The sequence below is a fragment of the Mandrillus leucophaeus genome, unplaced genomic scaffold, assembly GCF_000951045.1.
Source record: "Mandrillus leucophaeus isolate KB7577 unplaced genomic scaffold, Mleu.le_1.0 Scaffold133, whole genome shotgun sequence".
Classification (NCBI taxonomy): Eukaryota; Metazoa; Chordata; class Mammalia; order Primates; family Cercopithecidae; genus Mandrillus; species Mandrillus leucophaeus.
This window is the reverse complement of record NW_012101288.1, coordinates 2,294,957-2,316,702: the sequence shown is the minus strand read 5'-3', so window position 1 is coordinate 2,316,702 and position 21,746 is coordinate 2,294,957. Positions and strand designations below refer to the sequence as shown.

At 38.0% G+C, this 21,746-nt stretch overlaps 1 protein-coding gene across 1 annotated transcript in view; it reads right to left on the bottom strand.

The window, feature by feature from the left end:
• The window catches only part of COL14A1 (collagen, type XIV, alpha 1), a 263,059-nt gene that overhangs the window by 181,358 nt on the left and 59,955 nt on the right, over positions 1-21,746 (bottom strand). The window contains exons 6-11 of the mRNA XM_011973001.1: positions 12,265-12,420; positions 11,294-11,413; positions 9,737-9,901; positions 5,414-5,575; positions 2,152-2,303; positions 884-1,013 (exon numbers count right to left, since the gene is read on the bottom strand). Coding sequence (XP_011828391.1) covers positions 884-1,013; positions 2,152-2,303; positions 5,414-5,575; positions 9,737-9,901; positions 11,294-11,413; positions 12,265-12,420 — 885 coding nt within the window. The remainder of the gene's footprint in view (positions 1-883; positions 1,014-2,151; positions 2,304-5,413; positions 5,576-9,736; positions 9,902-11,293; positions 11,414-12,264; positions 12,421-21,746) is intronic.

Sequence of the window (21,746 nt, the reverse complement as noted above, 5' to 3'; positions counted from 1 at the left end):
TTTTTGTAAAGACCGGGTTTCGCCATGTTGCCCAGGCTCACTAAAACATCCTTGAGAATAAGGATTGTCACTAAAATATTTCTGCAAAGTGAGGGCATTAACACTTATCTGACAGATTGTTGCCAGGGATAAATCCAACAGATTTCAGAAAGTGATGATCACAGTGCGTAGCGCATTGTGATTAGTGTTGTTTACCCTGTTATTGTTCTATCAGAGGCAGATTTTTTAGAGCAGTTTTGCATAGTGCCTCGCATGTAATAGGAACTCAGTTAATATTAGAAATGACTACAAGATGTTCCATCTTTTTAAAAAGATTATCTCTTCTCATGATTCTGTGTGCATGTGCATGTGCGTGTGTGTGTGTGTGTGTGTGTGTGTGTATTATGTGTGTATGTTGTCATTGTGTGTTACTATGATCCTACCCAGGAAGGGAATTATTAGTATTCAGAAGCTTGTTTTACCTACAATGATATGAACAATGAAGATAGCAGTAACATAATTGCCTTGGCATTCTACTGGGCAGGAGAGCTATGGAGTTTTTTCTCTACTTCTACTGACAAATTCAAGGACAATTCTTGGTTCATGGTAGGCATTTATTAAATACTTATTTAATAAATGAATGAATGTTTTTGTACTCTTCACCACCAAGATTGCTCTTAAACCTATCAGAGATTTATAACAACTTTTTCAAGACATAGCACCTGCAAGACTACAGCTCTAGCATGGACAAATATCACATATAGCACGACAAATGTCTTCTATGAATTTGATTGAATTTGATTCAGGATGTCTACCAACACGACCTGAGCAGAATTTCAATTTAAGAAAGGCCCCCTAAGCAGCACTCCACAAAGTTAGAAGTGGGGTAGAATTAAATACATACGTGTAGTTTCAGTTCCCCGTAGGCCTTCACTAGCAGTGTGGGCATAGATTGCAAAGACTGCTATCTGATATTCAGTTAAAGACATCAAGTTTTTCAACACTGTGGAAGATACACTTCCATCTACCACCACCTGTTTAAAGAACAGTTTGAGTAATGAGAGCATGGAATATCTTACACACAGAATTGAAATCAAAAAGCGAAAATATCTCCAGCAAGAATATTTCATTGAATATTTTCTTGTTTGTGCCACATCCTCCTTTCCACTGTGGCAGTCAAACGCTCTTTGAATGCTTACATGAAGTGATGCACCTTTTATGGAATGTGTCCAGAAGTCCCTTGTTAATTCATATCTAATAGAAATAATTGTGTTGATACCAGGCTAATTATTATCCTATTTACATCCACTTAATAACAATAAACATGATATTTTTCCATAGAGCTTTGGGAAGCATTTAAAAGATTTATTAGTCATGAAAAATAAAAGAATCATTGGAAGCACTCAGATCTCTCTCCTTTTTTTTTTTTTTTTTGGTCCAAATGATTTAAGACTCCACAATCTACTTCTCTAACGCTTAAAAAATATTATAAATCCTACCATAACACAGAATATTGTGAAATATGCTGAGGTCAGTCAGAGGTTAGAACAACAAAAAGAAAAAGAAAAAAGAATTTCATTGTGTTTTAACATATTCCTTGTGAATTGTGGTATCAAAGGTAGGAAATGGGAAGGATCCAATCATCTGGCAATAGGTGTTCTCGCCTGTGTTAGCCAAGCCATAAAAAATGCTGGCCACAGCTGCTTTATTATGGCTTTTCCATTGCACTCATCCCTACAAATGTCCAGGAAACTCCAAGGCTTGGAGGACTAGTCCGTATATGACCACGTACTTTGGAATGCACAGACTTCACTGAGGCAGAAAGCTCAGATCACTCCCAAGCAGAAAAAATGCACAAATAGCCAAAGGGGTCCTGGCCAGATAATTAGCTACTGATACCTTTTACTTTAGAACTTACTAATTTGAAGAAGAAAAATACATTGTTAGAAAGTCATACATGACCAGTTCTGAGCGTTATTTGGAGAGATGAAAGATGTAATTGCCATAACTCAGAGATATGGGAGAACAATATGAACAAGTGGAAATGCATTTCAGTCAAATTAAAATGTCTGTGACGGAATAATCTTATACATAAATTTCTGCCTTGTTCTCACTACTGTAGAAGACTTGAGAGAATAAAAAGGATGGTTGAAAATACTGTCTCCTTATTACCTCGTCTGGTTTTCCACCCCTGGTAGGATAATACACAACTCTGTATTTTTCCACATTTCCTGGGGCATGAGTCCAGTTAACCATAAAGCTTCTGGCAGTGACTTCAGAAGTAATCAACTCTGTAGGCGGCCCAGTGATGGCATGGGCTGAGGCTAAATTAAAGAAACACATCAAATAAACCTCTTACCCAAAGTTATTTCTTATGAAGCTAAGACATCTCATTAGACAGAAATAAATACTGATTTTATGCTGCCTCTAAGATTTTCCTCTTTAGATAAGTTGATTCAGTTATCCATTTGTTCATTCAAACATTTAAATGTCTATTAGGTGCCAGGTACTACGCTAAGTTCTGAGGATACCAAACTTAAATAAGATGTAGTTCTTGACTCTAGAGAACTTTCTCAAATTAAGGTCATTGTTAATAAATAATAAAAACAAACATTAACAGCTGGGCATGGTAGCTCATGCCTGTAATCCCAACACTTTGGGAGGCTAAGGTGGGTGGATCACCTGAGGTCAGATCAGGAGTTCGAGACTAGCCTGGCCAACATGGCAAAACCCCGTCTCTACTAAAAATTCAAAAATTAGCTGGGGATGGTGGCAGGTGCCTGTAATCCCAGCTACTCAGAAGCCTAAGGCACAAGAATCGCTTGAACCAGGAGGCGGAGGCTGCAGTGAGCCAAGATCGTGCCACTGCACTCCAGCCTGGGGAATAGAGCGAGACTCTGCCTCCAAACACACACACAAACAAACATGAACTAAGCATGTGTGTATTGAAAGTTTCTCTTCAGAGTCTTTAGAAGTTTTTTTTTTTAATCTCATCTACTTCTCCCTAGTTCCTATTACTGTTCACACTTCATATGTGAGAAAATCAAGGCACAATGAAGTTAGCTAACATGACCAAGGTCTCACAATTAGTATCAGAGTTGACATTGATATCTGGGCTTGACACAAGAGTCTGTGTTTTTAAGCATCAGAGAACACAGGCTCTACAGTAAAAATTTCAGTTCAACAAGTGACTAATATCTAAAAATGTGAAAGAAGAAAAAGCAACTAACATATATTAAATGCCCACTATGAGCTCAACACTACATAAGCATTTTTTCGTATGTGTTACACATGTTAAAGCAAATGATTCTATAAAAATTTGGGACATGCAAAATCTAAGTGGAGGGGGGATACAATATGTAAATGATAATAACAAGGTTAAACTTTAGAATTTCTCACACTTTAAGGGCACTCACTCAAAGGGACTTTAATAATCTCAATTTTTAAAATACTGTTTTGAACACAAACTATGGCCAGGAACTTTATTACATGCTGTATCATCAACCACATGTAGACTATTTTGGAAAAACTGAGCTCTAAAGTAGCTTCACTTTGAAGCTCAGAGAAATGTGTTCAGGATCATACTGCTTGGATGCCCAGCCCAGCCCCATGAGATCTAGCCTGGGGAAAGGGGAATGATGACAGAGAGAAGGACATGTAGCCAGAAAGAACCATTTCACGCTGGTTACAACAGAGGCAGCAAATAAAACCAGACTCTTAAAAGAAGATTTGGATATTACCCTCTTCTCAGATTACAACTCTATAAGGCAAGCGCAACCTGCAGACCAGTGAGATTGTGAGGGGCAAGGCTTAAAAATCTATGATGGATTTGCTCCAAGAAAGAGAAGAGCTGTGCTTTACTCTATTCCTTTTGCTGAGTATAACTAAAAACTCTGGAAATTATATCAAAGACAAGCATAAGAAGACGCTGAAAAGTAGAGAGAAGAAGGTCAATGAGTGCAGAACTACAGGGCTCAGGAGCTCCCAGCAGTGAGCTCCCACTTCCTTTTACTCATATATCCCACACAGGGAGCTAAAGTATCTGGCAACCTAGAAACACCAACAGATACAGACTAAAAATTGCTAACAAAATCTTCTCCCTCTAGCAAAGGACCAGGACATGGCCAGCCTACCAAGACTGAAACTTTTTAAACATTTTTGGCAATAACTGTTCTACTGCAGATAATCAACACAGAAAAAAACTGTGGCCACACCTTTACCCATGCCAGCAAAGGCCTAGTGGGAAGCCAAAATTTCCAGCCTTTCTTGGCTGTAATAGGGTACCCTAATATCCACCCCAAGCCCCTCATGCCAGCTAGGGTGGTGTGAGAGGTCAAGCAGAGAAGAGATATTCGTCCCCAGCAGAGGGTAATGAATCTTTTCCCCTACAATCCTATCTGTGATATCAAGGGAGACCACATGAAGAGCCTGCCTGGACCCTCAACCCCACCTGGGAGTAATAAGGCACCATTCCCCCTCACTCTGTGATGGTGTCAGAGGAGACCTAGCAGTGAGTCAGGACTTTCACCACTGTCCAGTAGCAAGGAGGCCACTCTTAATGAAAACCAAACTAAACAAAACATGCAACTGGGATATGATCCAGTCATTGTACTACTGGGCATTATCCCAGAGAAATGAAAACTTATGTTTGCACAAGAACCTCTACATGAACATTCACAGCAGCTTGATTCATCATAGCCAAAGGCTGAAAGCAACCCAGGAGCCCCTCGATGTGTGAGTGGTTAAACAAACTGTGGCACATCCACATCATGGAATCTGACATTCAATTAAAAAGAAAGCGCTGTTGACACGTGCAACAACTTGGATGAATCTCCAGGGAATTCTCCTGTATGAAAAAAGCCAATCCCCAAAGGTTACATACCACATACCTCCATTCACATAATATTTTTGACATGAAAGATATTGGAGATGGAGTAGTGGTTGTCTGGGATTATAGAGAGAGGGAGAGGGATATAAGTGAGGGTGGCTATAAAAGGGAACAGGAATGATCCTTGTGGTGGAAACGTGCTGCATCTTGCCTGTATCAATGGCAAGCATTCTGCTTGTAGTAATGCAATTAGCTTTACAAGATTTTGTCATTGGAGAAGCGAGTAAAGAACACACAATCTTTCCATGTATTATTTCTTACAAACTGTATTTGAATGCATAATTATCTTAAAATTAAAAAGTTTAATTTTTAAATAAAAGTAAACGTTACATTATGGAGAAAATCATCTTGTGTTTAAAGAGTCTCTCCTTTACCTCCACAAAGCCTGCTAATATACTCCCTTTTCTACTCTGACGGCTCGGGTCTTAGGGGAATAGGGGGTCTTCAGAAAGCCAACATGGAAAATGAAAAGAATTTTCCCAATTCACGATAGGCTTGTGCACCGTAATACTGACATCCACAGGACTGCTCTGTCATTCATTTTACCTTTAATTTCTCTGTCCTGTTCTTCCACTCTAGAGCAGACAGTCCTGGTCAGACTCTCCACAACTGTGTGCATCAGGTCGAATTCGGCAACATTGTACACATGAGTGCTGTCCGGTTCAGAGGCGATCTCCTGCAGCTCATTCACATCCGCGTTTTTCACCCCTTACACAGAGGACAACAGGAGAATGGTGACCTTTATGCCCCCTTGGACAGAGTGACTGCGGTGGGCCTGATCTGACCCAGTCAGTCAATCTTCACTGCAGTCAAAGCATCATCTGCTACTTATATATATATATATTTAAAATTTTATTTAAAATGCACACACATGAAATAAACTGATGAAATGAAAAAATATCGTCTTATATCTATTATATAACACAAAACGATAGCTCTGATTCTAACAAATTATTCATGTAGAAAGAAAGCAAAAAAAGGGAAGAGCGAGCATATGTACCATTGACAAGATGAAAGCTATTATGTGCTTGTGTCCCAGTAAACAACACTTGGGACTCCCCCAGCCCCATCTGAGAGGCTGCTTCAGTCACCCTCCCTCGTTCTGGTGAACTTGCAGTCTTGGATTTGGTTATAGGCATCTGCCACTTTAAAGAGGAACATTTCATATCAGATTGCTTTTTACAAAAAGTCAGTTGCAGAATCATTTTTAAATGATTAGATATTAATTTTACTCAAAACATCGTAACAGGAAGATGACTTCATAAAACTAACTTCTGTTTTGCATGAATATTGCAGAAGCAATAGTAATTAAACCAGCATCCTAAACTATCAAAGCTTCAGGTTTAAGTTTCTATAAAATAAGTTTACTGAAATTGAGAAATACTGCTAGAACAAATATACATATATATATATTTGAAATTATGATTCTATAGCATTAAGCCAAGGAGAAAGCTAGGGAAAATTATTTTTTAACATACTCAAATACAATTTGCTGTCTAGTAACCACTGCAATTTTACTAATGTAAATAGAAAATTTCTGGTCCTTCCACAGTATCTACTGAATGCCATGGTCAAGCACAAAGTTGGGTGTCTGGAATACAGCAGGGACTAGAATAGGAAAGAAAGCAGTGAACACAAACCCTTAAAAAAGAGTTTGATCACCGTGCCCCCAAGCACCATAGTGTTTTCCATATAATAACACCTTTAATCCTCACAACCAATCCTATGAGTTTAGAACTATTGTTCCCCTATTTCATACTGCCTCTCAGAAGACTGCACATTAAAACGACTAAATATTTACCAACAATGTTAGAGATAGGAAAGGAGAGGCATAAGGTTAAGTTTTCTGGGTGGGAAGGTAGATTTCCCTTCCCCAAGCTTCATCAAACAAGGAGGATTTCTTTATAATCCCCGTCGTTTCAATCATCAGAGGGCATTAAAAGGAGGTTCTATAGAAGCAAGGAAGAGAAATTACCTGGGGCAACATGAATTACTTCTTAGATGGCTGCCTGTGCCGATTAATTTATCTTTCAACCCCAACATATTGAGCAACAAAGCGTTAGTTATCTCTGAACTATTTGCTTTAGGAGGTTGCAGGATAATAAATACTGCTGATTTCCAGGTAATTTTCAGAGAAGTCTAAATCACATCTGGATGAATTTACTTAAAGCTTTGCTTAAAAAATCACTTATTTATCATTAACAAGAGCAGAAAATGGAGAATAAACACATAAATTAATCCTCCATTAGGGTAAGTCTTTGACAGAGATTTCCTTTATTGGACAAAAGGACAGGAAAATAAATCTCTCTGATGGTTCTTGCCTGAAGGACTTCTACAATTGCTTCTAAAATGTACATCTGAATGAATATAACATTGAATGCATGCTGGAGCAGTGCCAATAATGCTTTTTTTGTGATATTCAGTTGAAACCGACAAGTTTGGACTTATATAGGAATATTCTGGGAAAAATAGACCCAATTTTGCCTCTCCCTCACCTTCCCAAATAAAATAGTTTGACTGTTGCAATTGCACAGAAAAGAGAGGAAATGGTCATCATGACTTTGGAGGAATTTGTTTTGTAAGGATTTTGCCTTGTTCATCTTTGTACCCCAACAACCTCCACAATGCCTGGTGCATAGTATGTAAGCTAATACTTCTTGAATTAAGCATTCTATAAGCCACATTGTGAGTAGCAAATCTAGGACAGGGTCTTAAGATTTTTTTTTTTCATTGATAACTCTAAAAGATGTACTATTAAATTTCAGGATAAGAAATGTTCCTACAGAGCAAATTTAACTCAACTCCTAGGACCAACTTCACATTTTTCTTTACAAGTGAAGCACCGTATGGTTAAATTCATTTATTGCCCATTTAAATTCCAGGGGTGTGCTGGTGAATGTGGTAAATATTTAACAGTCAGATTTCTGCCCTAATTTATAGTGTTTGCCAATTTCTGTAGAATAAATACCCCCACTGTAGCTTATTCCAGACTACCAATATGAGGTCACAGAATGCAGACTTGGGAAGAGATGTGCACAGTTGGCTCTTGCAAACTGGCATGAGCTGGCTCCTGCACACCACTGAGCTATAACACCGAGCTCCTCCCGCACCACACACACATGCACATAAAATAACAAGATTCTAATTTACCAAAACAAAGTTCGAACATAATACATTTTTAATTTTTTCCTGGGATTTCTTTGTTCTTTCTTCTGTAAATGAAAAATGTAGCAGTAATGGCTGTACACATCACTTACTTGAATAATAATAATACACCTCTCTTACATGTATGTTTCATGAATATTTTTATTTTTAATACTATGGGTTATAATGCTATCTTAGAAATTCTTTAGAGCACTAACTTATTAAACAGCCATTTATGGGATACTTTTTAAGTGTCAAGCACTGGGATAGGCGATCAGGATGAAAAGGTAAAGAAGATACAACCTGAACCTCCGGGAATTCACTGCTTGGAGATGCTGTAGGAATAAGGCAAAGAAACAGGAGGGAACACCATAGTTTCCACAGCTTCTGCAGCTGTTCTTAGACTGTACTTGGCTACATACTAGTAGGAAACAAGTTCTGAATAAATGATCAGAAACATCCTCTGATGAAAAATTATATATATATAGGAAATATTTTTCCTATATATATATATAGGAAATATTTTTCCTATATATATATATAGGAAATATTTTTCCTATATATATATATATAGGAAAACTTTTCAGGATCTTTCTCTAAGGGAGAGAAATTTAACCAATATACACAGAGGAGATATTCCTGTGGGCTTACCAGTAGTTCTCAACCCTGGAGAATGATTTTAAGATACAGATCTGGGTATGGTTTCAAAACATGTATTCCCAGGCCCCTTCTCCCTGGATAGTTCCATTTCACAGCAGTAGAAGTACTCTGAAATACGTAGTTTTTATGCCAGCACCCACTATAACTGGGTATGGAACTCCAGGGTAGAAATTACTCTCTTTTGATAGAAGAAGCATCTCATGGGAAGTTCACAAAAAGAAACATGCACCATCTTCTTGAAAAATGCAGGAAGATAAATGCATTTTATTTGGACTAAAGACTTATCACAAATAAAATAAATATGTAAAACATAATAAAAGGGAGCATTCATGATAACCCATTTCAAATGTCTTCAGAGCCTTATTAAGCAATTTGCTGTTATATTTTGGTTTGTATTTCAGTGTTGCTTGGGAATCAGGCATTTTTTCTGCTGAGAAAGTTTGTTGTTCTCTACTAAATAGAAGACCTTCCCGTTGCCAAAGAAAATGTTAACATTTTAATCAACAACAAAGTTGCATCACCTAAATATTTTGTAGTTATTCCAAATGTATGCTATATATATATATGTATATATATATATATGCTTTTTCACACAAGAAGGATACCTTATAAAGGGTTAGTTTCCGATAAGAACTACTACAAATCTTGAACTTTGTGTCTTCTTTATGTAGTTGCAGGACCCTAATTCCTTGAAAATGATAAATTAGAGTCTTCCTATACTGCCAGAAAAGAGATAGCTGTGACCCTTAAGGAAAGTCTTGACTTATTAAACAGTAACGAACATATACCAGGCCTTTGCATGCCACTTTATGCTTTTTGCAGCATTTTATACATGACACCTCACTTAGAAATCCTCACACCATGGGATACATGACAGCTAGCATCACTCCCATTTTAACTGTAAGGAAGCTGGGCTCAGATCACAGGGCTGCCTATGGCAAGGGCCAAGACTAGAAAGTGCTCAGGTCTCCTGGCTTTCAGTGAAGTGTATTTCACATTACATATTGTTTTAAGTGGTTGTGGGTCTACGACCTTAGTTGAAACAAGACTAAAAAGAGCACATACCTATGGCAAACAGTTCTACACCAGACTCACGAAGGTTTCTAGATGGTGGGATAATGTCATCCTGGGATTTTCCATCTGTGATTAAAATGCCGATTTTGGATACTCCAGTCCTTGATCCTGCTTCAGGTTTGAAGCTATTTTCAAAAATGTAGTTCAAAGCAAGACCTTGTAGAAAACAAGGAAAAGTAAACACCAGCCATCTCTAATAAAAAGTCTCCAAATTCTCCAAAATACAACCACAAGATGGGTAACCTATTGAGCCACAGGAGTTTTTATTACATGTGAATCTTCATTGTTATAATAACCTTGTCTTTCACAGATTCAACAAGGAACTAAAATCCACTGGAATAAAGGTAATGAAAATAATTAAACACTGCATTCTCTCAGAAACTAGCATTTATAAAGAACACTGAATTCATGGCCAATGGATGATAACAGATATTGTGTACAAGCAGATCTGAACCTTTATAATTTAGGATGAAGCAAGAATACTCACACAGTAGTGCGTTATCATTAGGTTTTCAATTTGTTCGTGATATTCTAAGGAACCGAAAAATCCCTCTCTTTGTTTTTTAGTAGAAGGGACAGATCTAAAATCATTAATCATACTCCTGCCTTGTGTGTATGACACTTTCCATCCAGAAAAAAATAAGAAATGGTGCAATATTGTTATAGGATTTGTGTTTAATAAATTGTTTGCTGCATAAAAATCAATAACAACATCTACATGGTTTCATCTGAGCATCTCTAATATGTACCTGTGGTAGGCAATACAGGTTGAATATCCACTATTAAATCCTTGAGACCAGAACAGTTTTGGATTTCAGGTATTTTTGGATTTTGGAATATTTGCATTATATTTTCTGGTTGAGCAGCCCAAATCTAAACAATAAAAACTTGAAATGCTTCAATGAGCATTTTTTTAGCATCATGTTGGCACTCAAACATTTTGGATTTTCAGAGTTGGGATGCTCAGCTTACAGCGTGTCTCAAGGTTAAAATTTTTACAAACCCTTTGTGACTGTGCCATGGATGATTATAATGTAAATATTCTTATATTCATCATTCATCAAAAATACTGGTGAGCCAAAGATCCGCATTACTATTAACAGAGAGGATCTTGACTTTTCAGAAAATTATATCATAATATCTTCATGATAACTACTGATTGCAGAATAAGGGCAAAGAAAATATCTCCTTTGAAAATAAGAAGAGATTTGTTTCTATTTAAATAACAGGGTGGAGGATGGCAGGAGGAGAAAAGCAGTGAAGAGAGTAGCTGACAAAAGTCAGACAGCTACTCCACTCTGTTGGTCTCAGGGCTTGCTTCATTTTCTCCTAACCCAACCAAGCCCTTCCTGAAACATTAGAGTTATAGAGTAAAAGGAATGAGATATCTGGCTTTTATCTCAATGCTGAATTTGGGAAAACTGTCATCAAAGAATCCTAAGTGCTAGTTTAATTAAAACATTATGATAACACAAAGTGGCAAAATGAGGTAATACAATTATTTTTCAAAAAGATATGTTGTTATAACATGGATTGAACAAAATATACCTGTTAGTGTATTTCCTCCTTTATATGGGAGGTTTCGGACAGCTTCAATCACCTCATCTTTTGTGCTAAATGCATTCAAATGCCATTCTATTCTGGGGTCGCCACTATACTGTGCAAGACCTGGAAAAAAAGATTAGGAAATTCACCAGGAATAATGGGTTACTCAAAAATGTAGTGAGCTACTCAAGAAACTAGAACGACGATAGGCCTCATCTTTGCAATATATATATATATTTTTGGCCCGGCTATAAATTTTCAGAAAGACTTGCTGAGTAAGATGAATTAAAGGAATCAAGTTAAACATATACGGGGTTCGAGGGAGTGGACATATTTTCTAGCCATTTATAAATGAGTACCCAATTAGGTACTTGGCATTAAAAAAAAAAATCTGATCATGTTTGTAGACAAAAGGCCTAGATTTATTTGTTGTTGATTTATTCTCAAAGGAGTGATTTTTCTTAATGGCTATTTAAAAGTTAAACTAGGAGACTTTGTTTAACAAAGATTTATTATTTTTATTATTTGTAATATTGCTCAAAGATTTACAACATTTTTGCTTGTTATCTGGGCTAGAATTAATTTGGCAAAGATTATCTTGTACTATAAAATGACTGCCAATTTTCTAGTTCAACATTTTCCTAGATTTAGTTGTTTCTTTTAAATAAAAAGAAAACTGCTATGCAATAAATTATTAAACCAGCTGTAACTTTTAAAGTTTTATTTTTATTATTAACAGAGAAGATCTTGACTTTTCAGAAAATTAAAATATGTTCAATAATTAATTGAATGACACTGTCATTGCAAAAATTAGAAGGAATAAATATTTATTGATTGAAACATGTGCTTTGGAGATGATGAGTATCCTGCAATCCTGAAAGTCACTCTGTAAGGAATTTTTGAAATTTCTTAAAACACTTCCCAGCGGTTTTGCACTGACAGCTGACTGCTACTGCTAATAATAGAAATTATACCAATTCGTGTCTTCTCTGAGCCCACATCGAATGCTGTAACCAGGTTTTCCAAGAAAAGCCGAACCAGTCTGAAGTTGAATCTTCCAATACTCCATGAACCATCGACCAGGATTACAATGTCAGCAATCGCTGGAGTTTGACAGACAAATTTCACTTCTGCAAAGCACAAACCAGAAAAGCGCATGTGTTACTGTCACAGTAACTTCAAAATAGTCCATCTTAACGTCTTTTAGACAACTTAGTGCTAAGAATACAAAAACATTCCCATAGGAGCAGCCATCTTTTTACAACTCTTCCCTTAAATGTATTTTACTAGAAAAAAAATTGTGGTAATGGTTGGCAGTAGAGCCAGTGCTCTGGAAATAGTTAGGAAAATACTGGGCAGGTTCACACCATCCTGGCAACTCAGCCTTCTGTGTATTTTAGAAAGTAGTGTCTGTGCAAAAGCATCCAGCTGTGGGCTTTCGCCTGTTGATTCTTTCCAGGAAAGGTCTTAGCAACACCAGTGTGTGCCAGTCAGCCGAGATGGGAAGACAGCCAGGAGGCAAAAAGACGGCTCTCCTATCCTGATAAATTTATGCTAGAGGAAGTGATAGGAAAAGAGAAATATGGGCTTTCTGAATTCAACAAAACATTACAGCTGCATATTTAATCCAAGAAAGATACAGAGACTTTTTCTAAAGAAGGAAGGGCTTTTGGAACAAGATAATTGGAAAAAGGCCAAAGAATTTCCCCAAAGTCAAACGTTTTTTGCATATTATGTATATGTGACAGTAAATTTTGTTCCTAAAGATCACGTAAATAATTGATTTTTTTAATGGCTCAATTAGGATTCAGGACAAAGATTCAGAAGAGGATGCCCAGTGGCCATGGTACCTATGTTTTACCATCAGAGAAGGCCCCACTCACAGCAATGCTGTGGAAATGCAGAGGGCATATGGCTAAGCCTCTATAAAAATGGAGGAGGCTGCCTGATCTAGGATAGATCTGTGCTTCTTTAGGGGAAATTCACCATTTCTATTCACACAGAGCCAAGACACAGGAATATTCTCCAAGTGTTTCACAAAGCCTTAACAATATCAAGATGGTTTGGTTGTGTCCCCACCCAAATCTCATCTTGAATTGCAGCTCCCATAATTCCCACGTGTCATTGGAGGGACCCAGTGGGAGGTAATTAAATAATGGGGGCAGGTCTTTCCCATGCTGTTCTCAGAATAGTGAATGAGTCTCACAAGATCTGACGGTTTTATAAAAGGGAGATTCCCTCTGCACATGTGCTCTTGCCTGCCGCCATGTAAGATGTGCCTTTGATTCTCCTTTGTCTTTTGCCATGATTGTGGGGCCTCCCCAGCCATGTGGAACTGTGAGTCCACTAAACCTCTTTCCTTTTCAAATTACTCAGTCTTGAGTATGTCTTTATTAGCAGCGTGAGAACAGACTAATACTTTTAGTACCTACTGCAACATTGCTTCGTACTCTAGTCTGTGCTTCCAAAGAACTGCTTAACTCTGCTGAATTTTCATATTAGGACTAGAGATCATTAAGTGTGTGTGGCAGGCAGAGGGGTTTTGGGGGTGGGTTTCTTGTATCCTTTTTAACTTCTTGCTGGCTAAAAAAATCTTTGTTTGTTTTTTTTTTAAACATATATAATGAAAACCAAAATACAGAAGTGTTCATAAACAAGTTGAATATGCCTTTACCTAAAAAAAAAAAAAAAAAAAATAGTTGAACTACTATGGTTGGCATAGGCAGTTTAATATACGTGTCTCTGCACCTACCAGGCCACATTTTGCTTAAAGGATCTTGATTTTTTTCCAGATATAAATATTTATGGGATACCTAGATGCTTTTACCAGATGGGGAAAAAATGAATTTGCCAGTGAAATACTCCAATATTCATTATGGAAGCTAAACAGTACAACTCAATCCAAAGTTTATATATTCACTTTCTGGCACCAGATTCCCTTTCTTAATCACCAAATGCAGAGCCATCAGCTGGTAACTTTGTATTTGGGAGTTAGCCCTACTGTACCACACTAAGAAAAAGGCTAAAATGGAATACCACAAAAAGTCACGGGATAAAAATTAATTTGTTTTTGGACATAACCAGGGAAAACTGAAGTCTGGTTAAGCTTCAAGAACCCATTTTTCTGTTTTTATGGGGGAAACTTACTCTCAAATGGAGAGTAGTTTTCTTTATTTTCCAAAACTACTGGGGATATTATTTCACTTATAAATTAATTGGGAACCACATGGATAGGCGCTTAGAAAGGAAACCCTTTCTGCTTATTTAAAAGATAGCTAATAAAATTGGTATTTTCTGGTTCCAATAGACATGTTCTGTTTATTTAGCTCTTTCAAGTCAGAAATGACTTGGAAACACAAATTCCGTATAGCTCCTAAGCAAGATATAGAACTAATTGACTATAAGTCAAAAGATTGATAACTTTAATAAGACTAAAAATTTTTAAGTTGGTCATCAAAAGACATCTTAAAGAAAATAAAAGCATAAGTATGGGCTATGGTCAAGGTCATAGATTTTGGGGGTAAGATGAGCTTGAGTGCTTACAACACCATTAAAAATTACTAATTAAGTAACTAATTAAAAGAAGAGAGAAATAATCCTATCTAGCATGCAGAAAGCATTATCTAGAAAAATAATTTGAATGTTTATGTCACATAATTTAAGCACCAAGAACCTTAAAAGCAAACTACAACTCGGCATATTTCACTTGAAATTAAGACTCATAGGAAGATACTTTTTTCAACAATTTCAAAAGTCAAAATCTATCATTGGTTTTGTACTACAAAGTATTATTTTTGTTGAAGATTAGTATGTACTCACTTGAGAACTGTAAAAACAATATTTTTTCTTGTGTCCTAAATCCTGGTTATCAGCTCTAAGACTTATATAAACACAATGAACCCTAATGGCTATTTCCATCAAAATGTACACATGTGCAATGTTTGTCCCATCAACAGGTTTTCCTGTGCCAGGGGCAAACAGCTGTTGGTATACTTGGTATAAAGAGGTAATTTAAAAGCCGCTGTGTTCAAGTTCCATAATCATATATCTTAACCATAATTCCAGCTGTTATGGTGAATCTTTTTAAAGAAATGCATTCAAATCATTGTCTTACTATAAGCAGGAGCCCAGATTCAAAACTGAAGACAACATTACTCTCCACTGGCAAACACATTACCCTTTTCACCATTCTTAGAGAGACACCAATCAGGAAGAAAATATTAAGTACCATAAAATGTGTTAAAAATCAAGTGGTAGAAAAGAAAACCAGACACACCTGGGAGCTCAGGTAAATGTGTAAAACCCAGCAGCTAAATGTAGTTTAAATCTATAATATAAAGAAATGAGGGCATAAGCTTTTATTGCTAAGACAATATTCTAAATTAATTTGTAAGATAAAATCAATCCTTTTTGTCTGCAAGCCTGTATTTAAAATTAAAGCAAAGGGACAGGAAATGACCTCTTGAACCATATTTTAATTCAGCTCTTAACTTTACATGGGTCTTATCTAAAATGCAACACTGAAAATACAGATGGTGTTTTAAAACATGCCGAAACAGCTGAACTTAAAGAAAAGCACTCAATATATGGCCTAGATTACAAAGATGATAACAGTTTGATGTCACAGATAGAATCAAAAGGAACAATTGCGCAAGTCCAGGAGAAATGATCCCCTTTCTCTTCGATATTTTCTGGAGTTTTGTGATGAGAAGAATTGGAAGAACTAGTGATTTCTTAACATTCCGTATTTGGAAATGATGTACATTATTATATTAAATGTTAAGTCTGGGTGTGGTGGCTCATGCCTGTAATCCCAATACTTTGGGAGGCCGAGATGGGTGGATCACCTGAGGTCAGGAGTTCAAGACCAGCCTGGTTAACACGGTGAAACCCCGTCTCTACAAAAATACGAAAATTAGTCGGGCATGATGGTGGGTGCCTATAATCTCAGCTACTCGGGAGGCTGAGGCAAGAGAATCGCTTGAATCTGGGAGGTGGAGGTTGCAGTGAGCTGAGATTGCGTCATTGCACTCCAGCCTGGGTGCAGAATGAGACTCCATCTCAAAAAAAAAAAAAAAAAAAGTTAAGTCTTCCACACTTATCTATTGATTTAGTCCTCACAACAACTCTGTGGAAGAGGTACCATTATTATCATTCCCATCTGCAGTCAAAAAGTATGGCATACAAGGACTGCGTGATTTGCCCAGGGTGTCACACAGCTAAGAAGTGGCAAATCTGGGATTTGAAACCCAAGTAGTGTGTCTCCACAACCTATGCAATGTGTCTCCACAACCTATGTTTTTAACCACAGGGCTACATACTGACTTCAGGAAGGCACTCTATGTTACGTAAATTTAGAAAGCAAGGGGGAAAAGCTTGTAACATAAAGCAGTGTCTCTGCTGGGCTTGCCCCTGCTATGTCCACAGCTAATCTGTGCTGTTTGCTAACATTTCCAATTATTTTTCTAGAATGTTTTTCCCTCCCAAATAAATGCACTTTCATACTGAAGTTGCCCATGTGAAAAGCATCCTTCTTCCAATAATTTTACACCAATTTTATTGTGTTACTGACATCATGAGAAACTCCAAACCCATGTTTATTCATCTGATGTTATGCAACTAACTTCCTGGATGAAATTTACTTATTTATTGAAAATCTATTTAGCGTTTATTACATACCAAGCACTATTCTGAGCAACCGGAAACACAACAAAGCCCCCAACTTCTTGCAGTTTAAATTATTTTATTTATTTATTTATTTTTGACTCTTAACACTACTCCGTGATTCAATTCTTAGTGAAAGGAAATAGACTATAATAAAGCAACATAGGTTCAGATACAAAAAAGCGCTTTATAAAAGTAAACAAAATCATACAAAGAGTAACTCTATGTGGGGGCAAGGGGTAATGTTACTGTAATGGCAATAGTATGAAATTACCAGATTAAAAATTTTCCTTTTAAACCATGTTACTGTTTTTGTTCTAATGGCATTCAAATTAAAGACCCAATTATGGTTTATAAAATGAAATGTTTACAATGCATTCTTAGATAAAGGTATTTATCAACATAGTCAATGAAGATAGAAAAGAGGGAGCTGACAGAAGATAACTTTTTCTGCCAGGTAAACTCCTATTCATCCTTCAAAATCCAGGTCACACTTTACCAACTTCATGAATCTTTTCCCACTCTCCTCAGATGGGACTCATTACCTGCCCCTCTTTATTGACTCTGGATTTGTACACTGTTTGTTGTGCCCATCACACTGGAATATTATGATTGGCTTCCATTTCTATCTCCCTGACTAGACTGTGAACTCCTTGACTGGGGAGGGCTTTTGTAACTTGCCTTTTTAGCCACTTTATCTGGCTCCACTCTTGACATATAGTACATCGGTGTAGTTAAAGTACATTGAATTGTGTTGTTAAAAAATAATTCCTATGTTCATATAGTTCCAGTAGGACACTAGAGAAATGAGCCATGATGGCTCAATTAAACGTGTTCTCTCCTTCTGCCCTGCCACACTACCGCATTGGGAAAGTGGATTACAGTTATTTAGGAATCAGGGAGATTGTATCAAAGTGGCCTGCCTTCCTTGATGTTTTCCTAATGCTGGAGGCTAAGTTGAATGAAAGGAGAGTGTGTACTATTTTTATTCACCCTGTCTTAACCTCAGTGAGAAAACCTCACAATGATTTCACTACAACTGGTCTAGGATTCATTTAGGGGCTTTGAATTACTTCGTTCTATGCCACTCAAAATATCAGGCTCAGCCATTCATTACACAAGACATTTGAAGGAATACTGTGGCCACAGAACGATTTTTCACTTAAGTCTCCTTAATGTGAGGTTACATTCAAGTTTCCAAACCAAGAGCAAAAGAAAATCCCTAAGAATTTGGTACAGTAGAACTCTTGGAAGATCACTGTTACCATGTAGAGATTGGCTCCAGGCACACTACTGAAGGTATTTTTATAAAAAGAGTTAACATCATTTTACATCGCCAAAAACTCAACGAGAAACCTTCATTCTGAAAGGGTTTTTCAATACATTGGCAAATTCTGACTTTTACAACATTCCCATGAGAAGCCATGTTGTCTCCATTTTTCAGAAAATTAAATTGAGGGCAGGGTGTGGTGGCTCACGCCTGTAATCCCAGCACTTTGGGAGGCCGAGGTGGGTGGATCACGTGAGGTCAGGAGTTTGAGACCAGCCAGGTCAACATGGTAAAACTCCATCTCTACTAAAAATACAAAAAATTAGCTGGAAATGGTGACAGGCACCAGTAACCCCAGCTACTCGGAAGGCTGAGGCAGGAGAATTGCTTGAACCCAGGAGGCAGAGGTTGCAGTGAGCCAAGATCACGCCATTGTACTACAGCCTGGGCAACAAGACCGAAGCTCCATCTCAAAAGAAAAAAGAAAAAAAAGAAAATGAAATTGAGGTTCAGAGAGAACAAGTGACTGACTTACTGGTTACTAGCAGAGCTAGGATTGGATAATAGGTACTTTTCTCTTCTTCTTTTTCTCTTTTTAGAGACAGGGTCTCACTCTGTTACCTAGGCTGGAGTGCAGTGGCGCAATGCTAGCTCACTACAATCTCGCATTGCTGGGCTCAAGTGATCCTGCCTCAGCCTCCTGAGTAGCTGGAACAATAGGCACATATCACATGCCCAGTTAATGTCTGTTTGTTTGTTTGTTTAATTTTTGTAGAGATGGGGTCTCACTATGTTGCCCTGGCTGGTCTCGAACTCCTGGGCTCAAGCGATCCTGCAACCTTGGCCTCCCAAAGCACTGGGATTACAGGTGTGAGCCACCACCACTGCACCCAGCCATGACAGGTCTCCTAAATGTTTGGTCCAATATGCGTTTTCCAACATATCACACTATCACTACCATGGAAGTTGTCCTCACAGAATGCAACATAGATGATTACTGCCATAGGATATAACATCAGAAACCATCTATGTAGGGGATGTGCAGCAAGGGGCTCATTTCAGCTGTGTCTGGAATTTACATTAATCTGAGTGAGGTTAATACTCATTTAATCCAATCGTGGGTGGAAATGTACCTTTCAAAGCCTCCCCTGACAGTGACAGATGCCTGCCCTATGTAAAACAGTATTCCCATGACTCACTCCTTTTATCCCTGTTTTATTTTTCTTTCTAGAACTTCTGACTTCCTAGAAATATATTATACAGTGTGTGGTTAATTTCTTGTGCCAGTTTGTCTAGGCCATGGGGTGCCCACACATTTGACCAAATGGATGTGTCTATGAGAGTATTTCTGGCTGATTTTTATAGACTGAATAAAGCAGATTCCTCTCCCTAATGTGGATGGGCCTCTAAGGGATTGCAGACTGAAGAGCACAAAAATGCTGAGTAAGAGAGAAGCCTGCCTGACTGCCTTGAGCTCATACGTTGTCTTTTCATGCCTTGAGACTTGAACTAAAACATTGGCTCTTGGGTTTTGAGCCTGCCAGTGTTTGGATTAGAACTTATACTATCAGCTCTCCTGGTTCTCAGGCCATTGGATTTGAACTGAAACTACATGGTCACTCTCCTGGATCTCCAGTTTGATGACTGCAGATTTTGGGATTGCCCAGCCTCCATAATCACATGAACCAACTCTTTATATTAAATCAATATCTCAAGCCAGGCACAGTGGCTTGTAATCCCAGCACTTTGGGAGGTGGAGGTGGGCAGGTTACTTGAGGCCCAGGAGTTTGAGACCAGCCTGGCCAATATGGTGAAACTCCATCTCTACTAAAAATACAAAAATTAGCCAGGTGGGGTGATGCACACCTGTGATCCTAGCTACTCAGGAAGCTGAGGCACAAGGATCGCTTGAATCTGGAAGGCAGAGGTTGCAGTGAGCCAAGATCACACCACTGCACTCCAGCCTAGGCGACAGAGCGAGACTCTGTCTAAAATAAATAAATAAATAAATAAATAAACAAACAAACAAATAAATAAATAAATCTCTCCAAACACACACACACATCATAAACACATCTCACACATATACACACACTTTCCTTTGCTCCCTTTTTTATATTAGTAATTATGAAAAGCCTACCATTTAGTGATAGCTTTCATCAGATGCTCTGCATACATCGTTTTCATCTAAGTCCAGTATTAATCCTATAAGGTAGATGTTCTTTCCATTTCATAGAGAAAGAATGGTTAAGTAACTATATAGGTTAAATAACTTGCCCACCAACAATTTGAATCTGGGTTTGATTCAAATTCAAACCCAGAACTAACTCCAAAGGCTGAACCATTCAACTCCCATCACAGAAGAGAAGTATTTTGGAGAAAGGAAGGGAGGGAAGAAAGAAAGAAGGAAGGAAGAAAGGAAGGAAAATGTGGACAAGCCTTGCAATTAAAGATAGCATGAATCAAAGCCATACGCATTTGTCCTACATTCGACCTGGGATGAATAACACCATGACAACTTACAGGAATGTGAAGCCCGGTTGCTGCGCCACAGTCGAAACAACATTCCAGCTGTCACTCAGAGCCCTATAGCGTAAGAGTAGCTAACAATCCTGTAAACACCACAGGCATCACATTTCTCCTCTGCTCTAAACTGGAAGGGGACTGGGAGAAGACATGACAGCTGTCTTCAAATATGTCAAGGGCTGTCACATAGAAGAGGGATTAGGAGGATTCTATATGCCCAGAAGGAGTGTGTAAAGTGACAGATTTCAACTCAATTAGACAATGTCCAAAGATGACAGCAGATGCAGGACAACCCTTGAAGAAATGGCTCAGGAGCCTCCACCATTCCCGTGACTGGTTGAACTGCAGGACTCTCAAAGTGACCTAAATTTTAAGATTATTTCTTCCTTCCTCACCTACCATATTAAGCCTAAACTGTTCATTGTACTTTCCAAAGCTCTGCACTTGACCCGTCCATGTATATTTCTCAATTCCTCCCAATACAATTAGTCTTCTTTCTCCCAACAACATTCCCATCTCAGAAACTTTTGACTCAATTTTTATTCCCCCATCTCCTGTAATGTACCCTCTCCAAACTCTTCCTACCCTACCACAATACAAGATACCTAAAACGGATTTTAATTCCTTTGAAAATATGTGATCCTTCTTATATATTTTTATATAAAGTTTGCTTTAGGCCAGGCGTGGTGTCTCATGCCTGTAATCCCAGCATTTTTGGAGGCTGAGTCAGGAGGATCACCTGAGCTCAGGAGTTTGAGACCACCCTGGGCAATATGGTGAAACCCTGTCTCTACTAAAATACAAAAAAATTAGCCAGGCATGGTGTCACATGCCTGTAGTCCTAGCTACTCAGGAGGCTGAGGCATGAGAGTCACTTGAGCTCCAGAGGCGGAGGTTGCAGTGAGCTGAGATCGCACCATTGCACTTTAGCTTGGGCTACAGAATGAGACTCCACGAAGAAGAAGGAGAAGGAGAAGGAGAAGGAGAAAAAAAAAA